Below are 10,495 nucleotides of genomic sequence, written 5' to 3'. Positions count from 1 at the left end.
CCCCAGCACCACATGCCAGCCAGCCTCCGCCCCCTGGTGGCTGAGCTGGCCACACACACACACAAAATAAATAATAAATAAAAAAAAAAAAAAAAGAATTATGTTATGTTGAGCTGTAGGGGACTCAGGTCAACAATTTCTGACACTGCCAGTCAAGTGGAAGACCCAATACTATTATGGATTACTGGACTCTTTTAGAATATTTTTGCTGAGTTAACACACCTATAATATTCAAATGACGGAACTAAACAAAAAAGGGTTATATAAATGAATGTCCATTTTGTATCTGTGTATTCAAAATGGTTAGGATAGATATATAGTTACATCCTGTTAATGAATAGAGGGATTTGTTATAAAAGTGTTTGTAAATAGGATATCATGTCTGCATCTTGTACAGCAAATAACCACTAGGAAGAGAGTATGCAATGTGTTAATTATTGAAACTATCCTACCAATTTGATTTGAAACTGTCTCATTGCTATTTGTCTCTCAATAAAATTATGGGGGGAAAAAAAGGAAGAAAGAAAATACTAGTCTAGGGCTGGGTAGATAGCTTGGTAGTCTAACCACCTGCCTGGCAGGTGCAAGGACCTGACTTCAATCCCCAGCACCACATGCCATGCCAGCCCCAGAACCACAGGTACGCCATGCCAGCCAATGAAACCAGGTGTGGTGATTGTTATGGTTTGTGTCTAGGTGTCCCCCCAAAGCCTCATACAGTCTTGGGGTGGCTTCTGGAGTTTGTGATTGATTACTGTGGGTGTGCTTGCTGCACCTGCCCTGGGGCAGGTAATCTGCATTACACTGTAAGGTGTGAAGAGAAGCCAGCTGCTTGAGTTGCTTCTTCCCCTCCCTTGTGCTCTTGCTCTTTGCTGCCACCATGAAAGGTTGCCCTCTGCTATGTGCTGCTCTGCCTTGGAGCCAGCTGAGTGTGGACTGAAACCTCCAGTGACTGTGAGCTAAATAAACCTGTCCTTTCTTCATTTTGAGTGTCAGGTATTTGTTCCAGCAATGAAAGAAGAGTAAGACAGTGATGCACACCTGTAATCCTAGTGCTAGGGAGGCTGAAACAGGATCACTACAAGTCTGAGCTGCATAGCAAGACTCTGTACCAAATAAATAAATAAAGATTTTTTTTTTAAATTGTAAAGAAAATACTAGTCCATCACTGGAGTGTTTTTTCCAGGTTACCCTTGTCTATATAATACTAGTATTTTTGTCATGCTTATTTCATATAGAACCTTTGCAAATTTGTAGTAATATCTACTGGATACTAATAATATTCTAGTGTAGTATTAATGAGGCTGGGATTTTACGACATGTGAGTAAGGATAAAAGCATTCAGAAAAGCATAAGTTAATTGTGCTGGTGCTTGTCTATAGTTCCTGCATTCTGGGAGGCTGAGGCAGAAAGATTGCAAGTTCATGCCCAGTTTGGGCAATTTAATGAGACTTTATCTCAAAATAGAAAAGGGTATACCTCAAAAAAAAAAAAAAAAAAAGGGTATACCTCAATGTAAAGGCCCTGAATTCAATCCCAACACATTGTGGAAGCTGAAGCAGGAGATTGCCGCATATTCAAGGCCAGCCTAGGCTACATAGTGAGTTCGAGGCCAGCCTAAACTGCATAGGGAGAGCTTGTCTCAAAAACAAAAACAAAAACAAAAAGGATAGAGGGAAGGGAAGGAAAAAGATAAACATTCCATAACTACAAAAGAAAGCATGCTGGGGTGGGAGGGCCTTAGATATCTATCCAGAGCTTTCACACTGAGCTACATGCCCAGCCATTTCTTTTTTTTATTTTGAAACAGAGTCTTGCTAACTTCCCAGCTGGCCTCACACTTCAAGTTTGAGGCCAGCCTGGGCTCCATAGTGGGTTCTAGGCCAGTCAGAACTGCATAGTAAGACTCTGTCTCAACCACAAAAAGAAAAAAGAAAAACATTGTTAAAGTTATAGATATCTTTAAAAAAGAAAATGTTCAATATGAGTTGGTTTATCAACTGAAAAGAATAGTTTCAGTTTTTGTTACGTTTTCTTCTGTCCAGCAAATCTCTTTCCCAGTGATATATTAAATCTTGTCTGTTTATACGTACTTAGAAACTGCTGATCACTGGTGTAGTATTACTAATGGTAAAGATGAAGAGTTAGTTAAGTGCTGTACCCAGATCTTACAAAATCGAAGAACTCTAATAAGACCTCATACTGTTTCATTTTCCTTCTCTTAGAACTAGTTCCAAAAAGGAGATGCAAAATATATTTCATGTTTAGGTACAATTTACATTTTAGAAACAAGGATTAGAATCTGTTTCTGCTGTTTAAACTGAGACACAATTCTCCAAGTCTGTTTCTTCATCTTAAATGTGTGAAAAATAGTAGAGCCTAATGCATAGGATTGTTTTAAGGGATAGATAAAATAATGCATATAAAATACTTAGTGCTGAGCTGGGGCATAATGAATCCTCATTACATGGTTTCAAACAAGAAAGAGCTGAGGACACAGCTCAGTGGGAAAGCCCTTGCCCAATCACATGAAGCCCTGGATTCCATCCTCGAAACAAAAAGAACAGAAGAGAAAAGAAATCTCTCCATGTACATGGTTTGTCCTGACATCTGTTTCTTACTCTTTATGTATTTTGATCTCTTCAGTCCATATGGTATAAATGCAGCAGTAAGGATGACAAGTCCTCTCACACTGCAGGCAGCAGCTAGTAACTAATGCTTTCTCTATGCCAGAACTAATTGGTTCCAAGTACCCCAGAGAAGTGCATGCAGGAACACATGGAATTGGCAAGGTTTTAAAGGATTTTCTCTTTACATACTTTCTTTTATTTTTTAAAACAGTGCCTTTGAAGATGAGACTCTGAAGCTTCGACAGCTGAAACTGGAAAATCAGGTGAGCAGAGTCTCCTCTTTTGAAATAAGTGGACTCTGTACTGAGGTAATGGTGATCTTGGCTTTGAGGTCTTTGTAGAAAAAAGCTGGAAAAGCAAAGAGTTCTGATGGGGTTTTGGTTAACATTCTATAGAGGAACAGTCAATACGAAGAAATTTTATGTGTATATATAACTATATATAAATTTATCCTCTATAAATTTGCAAGAGGATTTGTTAGATGGGCTAACAGGATCAGAGGTGGGATACCGCTTAGTGACTATCAGTCACTAAGAAAATGGAACAAGAGGCATCCAGGAGCAGCTGTAGTTCATGCTGAAAGACTGGAAAGGTACCTGGAGAGTTGCTGGTATGGTTTTCATTGAAAGGCTAAAGAAGCTGGAGCCTGATGTCCACAGGATATACCTGCTAAGCCAGGCATGGTGGCACATGCCTGTATTCCCAGCACCAGTAAGGCTAGGGTGGAAGGATCACCAGGAGTTCTAGGCCAACCTGAGTTACCTGGCGAGACCCTGTCTCAAACCACCACCTCCCCTCCATGCTAGCAGAATGGAGCTTTTCTGATGCAGGCTTCCTTCTTTCTTATTTCCCTCTTATTCCATGCAGGCTGTGAGCCTGTTAGACACCCACCGTCGGGGTAGCTCTTTCCCATGCTTTTGCAGGCCTACATGCAATCATCTCTGGAAAATCTAAAGACACACCTGCTGTTCTGCTAGGTATCTCTCAGTTCAGTCAAGTGGATGGTCACAACAGTTTCAGATGTTTATACTTAGCGGTCTCTAGGGTTGATATTTGCTGCAGCAAAGCTGTGGACTGTGCTTTGAAGATGTCATCAATAAAACTGGCCTCAGATTTATAAGCAATGGAAATTTCTTGGTACCTCCCAAGAATTGAAAGGACCCATTGGCCACACCACTGCAGCAAGGAAATCAAGAAGGGAAATGATGGTACAGAAGAGACATCACATGGCAAGACAAGCAGCCAGATAGGCTCAGGGGCCAGGCTGGCTGTTGTAATAACTTGCTCTTGGAGCCACCTGGAATTCTCGGATGAGAAGTATGTTCATCTCCTCTCGGGATCAGACCTCGAATGACCTAACCACTTCTACAAGGCACAGGCTCTGCAGGTTCCACCACTTCTCAGCATCGTTGCGCTGGAACCAGATCACCACCACACACAAGCCTCGGTGATGTGCTCAGACCACAGCACCTGTCAACATTGCATTTCTGTTTACTCACTGGGTTCTGCCATCTTAAAAGACTGAATTCCATTTGCTACAGGTTTCTTTCTTTTTTTTTCCATTTATGTACTTGGTATGGGGTCTCACTATGCAGCTTGGACTCCTGGTGATCCTTCTATTTTCAGCCTCCCCAGTGCTGGGATTACAGACATACGCCACCACGCCTGGACTCGGTGGCTGGCTCAGCACACATGGGGGCAGTGCCTGCTCGGCATGCAGGACCGGGGATCGATTCCTGGTCCCTGCACTTGCCAAAGCAGGTGCTTAGTCCACTGAACTATCTTGCCAGCTCCCAAGAGTTTTTCGTTATCCTAAAATGTGTTCATAACTTGCTGCTGTGCTGCTTCATTTTCTTCCCAGCACTGGTTTCAGTTTTTTATTACAGTTTTGTTGGAGTCATTTTACTTGTTTGTTTCCTTTACTAATCTCTATGAGAACAAGAACATAGCATGGTTTTCTAGAATATATTTTTAATTGGCACATAAGAGTTCTACATGTTTAGGAAGTACAGTGTAAAATTTCAATACTGAATTTTTAAGGAGGTTTGTTTTGACTGCAATACCGCACATTTTTTATGACTATTATCTTGGACATTCCTAGTACAGTGGTACTTAGGTATATAAACTTAATTCTTCCCAAGATTCTGGTAATAAACCAAATTGGGAGAAGCAAATCATATGTCCTTATAAGGTCAACGTTGAACCAAGCTATTGAATTTGATTCAGTTCTTTCAAGTTTGCTTTGCAACCAGAATCAAGGAAAGAATTAAGTTTGTGAGCAGGCCTGGTAGGGGAAGGCCTTAGGACTCGGCTGCAGGGCCCTGCCTGCATGTTGGCATGATCCAAGGGCAGCAGCCAGGGCTGCAATGACAGAGTACAACAAGGAGCAGTGAAATGAGCTGAAGGCCGGGAGTCCAACTCCTTCACAGTGTTTTCTACCCAGCCTCATCATTACTTTTACATCAGAGTATGGAGAAAAATGAGGAAATAGTCCAGACTACCCTCAAGTCTACATACAGTAAACAACATCCAGATGAAGTTCTTCTTTATGAAATATTCTCCCAAGAAAATCTAAAAGATAATGATCTCATAGGCATTTAAAAATTACTCACATTAGGCCAGGGAGATAGCTCAGAGACAAGCACCTTCATGGCAAGTTTAGTCCCTGGAACCAGAAAAAAAATAAAATTATTAGCATTGCATGCCAAGAAAGTCTTAGTGGGGGAAGGGCGGGACGTGGCGTCTGGAAGCCACGCTTTTGCTGCGCGTGCCCAGGAGTGCGCACTGCACGGGGTGCGTGTGCCCGGGCCTTGCGGCGACTCCTGCTCCTCCGCCGCCACCGCCCTCCTCGTCCCACCCGAGTTTCAGGTGAATGGGTCACCGAGGAAGGTGACCACACCGCATGTGCAGGCGAGCGTCCGCCTCCCGCTCGGTTCCCAGCGCGAGTCCAGGAGGACAGCAAACAGCTTCAGTTCTTGGCCTTAGCTGTGGTATACTTTATCTCTGTTCTGTTGGTCTCCAAGGATAGAGGCGTAGCCATTCATTGAGAGAAACTGGTAGTGAAAATGGGAATGCTTGGGGCTGGTGAGATGGCTCAGTGGTCTAAAGCACCTATTTGGAACAAGCTTGGCAAAGCACAGGGACCGCGGTTCAATCCCACAGCACCACATGCCAGCCAGCCCTGCCCCCTGGTGGGCTGAGCTGGCCACACACACACACACACACACACACACACACACGCACACACACACACACACACACACACACACACAAATAAATAATAAAAATTAAAAAAAAAATAAAAAAGATAAAAAAGAAAATGGGAATGCCTTACTCTGAGGTAGAGAACACCCCAGTGGTGTTCAGCCCTTTGCCTAGGCCATCCGAGGAGAAAGCGGTGGAAAGTGCTTCTTGTCCTCTTGCTGGAGGGACTCGGGGCGTCAGGGAGGAAACAGCTCCTGCTCTCGGGAGCCACACGTGTTGCTCCTCCAGCAGCGCCTTCCAGTGTTGGTGCAGGGCCGATGCAATCAGCGTGGTGCTGTGCATTTCTTTAGAAGTCAACAAATCTCAGGAAACCATAGATGATGGAAGCGATGAGTCAGATAACAAGGCGACACCAGCAGTTCCAGTTTCTTTTTTTTTTTTTTTTTTTTTTTGGTGGAACCGGGGATTGAACTCAGGTCCTTGTGCTTGCCAGGGAAGTGCTTATTCCACTGAGCCATCTCCCCGGCCCCCAGCAGTTCCAGTTTCGAAAACAGTTGGCGTGGAGGACACTTTCCGGAGCCTGTTACCATCCTTGCAGATGACGTCTCCGTGGATCCCACCCTCCTGCCACCACTCTGCCTTTGTTCTTGGTGATTTGTCTGTGGAGCAGCCTGTGTAGTTCAGATCTTTCGACAGCACTGCAGTCTGAAAGAATGATTCCTGTTTTTCATTGAACTTAGTGATCCTGACACATTGTGGGATTGTAGCTCAAGCGTTCTTAGGATGTCCTCAGCTGAGATTTGCGCAGTGTTTTCTCAGCACCAGGCGCATGTTAGGTGCTTTGGCAGGAACGTGGTGCAGCGACAGTGCCTCTCCTTAAAGGCATTCATGCTTACCTGACCACTGATGCTGCTCACTCTGACTGCTCTTGACAAGGGCTCTGGATTCTCTGCTGTCAGGTAGTCCTCTGAGTGTAGAACTGCCTTAACCTCAGCAAATTTTCATTTGCTTCGTTTTATGGTCTTATACTTTCTATTCTTTTGCTTTTCAAAGAGAATAAAAAATAGTAAAAAAAAAAAAAAAAGCATTGGAAACATTAGAGAATTTCACTAAACAGAATTGCAGGAATTCAGCAATGGTTGTTATATTGTATATTGTTGTCTTCAGATTCATTGCTCAGATTATCATATATAAGCATGCAAAACTTTAAAATTTTTTGAATTAAAAAGAGGAAAGAAAAAAAAGAAAGTCTTAGTGTGGTCATAAACTTTAATGACAGCTGTGCATGAAAAATTAAGTGAAATAGTAGATTCAGATAAAAACAAGAAGAGGTCAGTGAGATAGCTCAGCAGACTAACACACCCGCTTAGGCTTTCAATCCTTCACCTCACTATTCAGGTCTTAATTTTAAAAGTGAAATCTGAGGGCCAGCCACATAGCTCAGCAGATTAAAGTGCCTGCAGTAGGCGCTGGGGCCAGGGATTCGATCCCGAGGCCTGCCATGCCGGCCCCACCCCTGGGTTGTGCTGAGACAGTGGTGATTGAGACTGGGCAAGGTGGCATGCACTTGTAATCCCAGCTCTTGGGAGGCTATAAGCAGACGAATCACTGTGAGTCAGATCTAGTAGTGAGACTCTGAACACCCTGTAGACCCTTCCCTAAAAATACAAAAAAAAACAAAACAAAACAAAAAACCCAGTGAAATCTGATCCAAAAAATAAGCCAGGTGTGGTGGCACATACCTGTAATCCCAGCATTCAGGAGGCTGAGACAGAAGGATCATTACAAATTCGAGTCCAGCCTAGGATACAAAGTGAGCTCAAGGCCAGCCTGAGCTGCATAGTGAGACCCTATCTCAAAAAGACAACAACAACCAAAAAGTTCATGAACCAAAGTATCACTATTACTATACATCCTTTCATTAAATGTTGGCAGGAAGGAATGGAAGCTTCATATTATCACATACTGTGACTGCTGTGCTTAGGCAGCTCTGAGCATGTAAGTGACAAGCATTTCTTTCCAGTTTGCTTTTTCATATGAATTTTGATTTTTTTTTTTTTTTTTTTTTTTTGTGGTACCAGGGATTGAACTCAGAACCTTGAGCTTGCCAGGCAAGTGCTTATTCTAAGCTGTCTCCCCAGTGTATCATGAATTTTGTTCTCTTTTTCTTTATGGTCTTGGGGATTAAAGCAGTAATCTCTCGGACTGTGTCCACTAGTTTTCAGCAGCTTGGTCTGTCACCGTGCACACAACCAGGGACAAGGGCTGAGCACTGAAGACAAGTGTTAGCTAGAAAGGAAGTGTCAGGATGCAATCCAGAGGCCTTGGTTCCACTTCTGACTCTCCTGTTCATTGGCTGTGGTTTGAAGTGAGGTCCTGAAACCCTGTGGGTCTTATTTCATCTGTAGAGTGAGGTTGGACTGGATAAAGTCATAAAATGCTAGGAAGAACCTGGGAATGTTGAAGTGGGAGGTGAGTGGTGGTGTGTGGACAAGAAACTTTGCTGCTCAGTGAGGCTTCCTAAGCTGCAGCCTCTTGGCAGGGGCCTCACGGTGCAGAGTGAGCCAGCCTGCTTGAGGGCACAATGTGTGCCCACCAGGAGCAGCAGCGCTTTCTTCTTTCCGAGGGTGGCCATCGCCCTTGCCAATACTTGGTAGTGTCTGTCCTTAGCCATTTCAGCGGGTGTAAAGTAATAGCCCATTGTAATTCAGATTAGCATTTTCCTAATGACTATGAATGATTTTATGTATTTCTTATGGTATCAGTCATTTGTATATTATCTTCTAAGGAATACTCAAATCCTTGCCAAGGAGGTGGCTCAGTAGAATAAGTGCTTGCCTGGCAAGTGCAAGGGTCTGAGTTCAATCCCCGGTTCTAAAAAAAAAAAAAAAAAGTTAGCGAACCTTTTAGAGATGAGTACCCAAAGTCCAACCCAAAACTCACTTATTTATCACAGAGTGCCAGCACTGAATTAAACCTGAACACTCAAAAAAAAAAAGAAAAAGGAAAAAAACCTGAACACTCAATTTTTACTTTAGAAATAACAACTCATACATTAACATCTTCTCTCAAAAGAAAAAATAACATACTTGCCATAGGTTCATCACCACTGTTCTAGATGCAAGTTCTATATCAGGCATACAATTTCTAGGCATTTTCTGCCGTTCTGTGGATTTTTAATTTGCTTATGGTATCATTTTCAGCATAGTAGTACTATCTGTATTTTTCTTTGACCATGTGTATTTTGGTACTACATTTAAAAAACCATTGCCTAAGCCAGGTGTCTTGGTTACTTTTTTCTCATTGCTAGGACAAAAACCCTACACCTAAGTTAAGAACAAAAGGCTTATCTGGCACAGTTTGTAGATATTTCAGTTCATAATCAGCTGGCTCCAGTGCAGGGTGGCATTGTAGAGGTGAGACAGTTCATGGCAGGCAGGAGCAGCAGAGCAATGAAGAAGCACAGCAGCAAGCGGGAAGCGACCACACTGCCCTCTTTCTGTCCCACAGGCTAAGTGGCAGTCACACCTGGAGTGGGGCACGCTTAATCCTCCCAGAACTATACCAAACCAACCAGTGGACTAATTTAGTAATCATATACCCTTGGGGCTGGTGAGATGGCTCAGTGGTCTAAAGCACCTACTTAGAACAAGCTCATCTAAGCAAAGCACAAGGACCGTGGTTCAATTCCCCAGCACCACATGCCAGCCAGCCCCACCCCCTAGTGGGCTAAGCTGGCCACACACACACACAATAAATAAATAAATAAGCAAATAAAATTAAAAAAAAAAATCATATACCCTTGATCTCAGCATCATACATTCTAGATCGAGCCACCTCTGAAAACCCCATGTAGGGCTATGTGAGGTTTTAGGGGGACATTTAGGTACAAACCATAACACCAAGGTTACGAATACTTGCTCTTTTGTTTTCTATTGAGTGTTTTATAGTTTTAGTTCTTTTGAACTTTCTATGGTCTACTTTCACTTAATTTTTTCCTCTTGTACTGGGAACCATACCTAGGCCCTTGCATATGCTAAGTGATTGTACCTCTGAGCTTACATCCCCAGCCCCTGAGTTAATTTTATGCATGGTATGAGATTGGTATTCAACTTCATTCTTTCATATAGATACCATTTTCTGAACTGGATATTTGAAATATTTGAAACCAATGTATTTCACTTTTACTGGTTTTGCTAGTGTACTCTCATTTTTGGGACATCTAAGTGCCTTAGCTGGCTACAAAAAATGCTTCTTGACCCTTACTGTGTTGCTGCTTAGACATGAATGCACTAAAGGGAGAGAACATTTATGCCCTTTGGTGTGATATGGATTAAAGCATAGTGGAGACCTTTTGGGTTAAGTTGCCCATCTATTTGTATGTATCTTTGTAAGAGAGGAAGTCCTGAATGCATTGAACTCGCTTTGTTTTAATACAGGACCTTATTATGTAGTTCATACTGACCTTGAACTCACGATGTAGCTCAGGATGGCTTCAATTTGTAGATATTTTCTGCCAGCCTCTCAGAATATCTGTTATTCCTTCATTTTCTGATGCTGGGTCCCAAAACATGATTTTCTTTTCTTTCATTTCTTTTCTTTTCTTTCTTTCTTTCTTTTTTTTTTTTTTAACATTTATTTAGTGTGTGTGTGTGTGTGTG

At 42.6% G+C, this 10,495-nt stretch overlaps 1 protein-coding gene across 1 annotated transcript in view; it reads left to right on the top strand.

The window, feature by feature from the left end:
* Positions 1-647: 647 nt before the first annotated feature.
* The window catches only part of Tulp3 (tubby like protein 3), a 46,975-nt gene continuing 37,127 nt past the window's right edge, over positions 648-10,495 (top strand). Inside the window, exons 1-2 of the mRNA XM_023708384.1 lie at positions 648-667; positions 2,842-2,893. Coding sequence (XP_023564152.1) covers positions 648-667; positions 2,842-2,893 — 72 coding nt within the window. The remainder of the gene's footprint in view (positions 668-2,841; positions 2,894-10,495) is intronic.

The sequence above is a fragment of the Octodon degus genome, unplaced genomic scaffold, assembly GCF_000260255.1.
Source record: "Octodon degus isolate 3935 unplaced genomic scaffold, OctDeg1.0 scaffold00355, whole genome shotgun sequence".
Taxonomy (NCBI): domain Eukaryota; kingdom Metazoa; phylum Chordata; class Mammalia; order Rodentia; family Octodontidae; genus Octodon; species Octodon degus.
The sequence above is the reverse complement of the archived record's forward strand: the minus strand, read 5'-3'. Positions and strand labels throughout refer to the sequence as shown.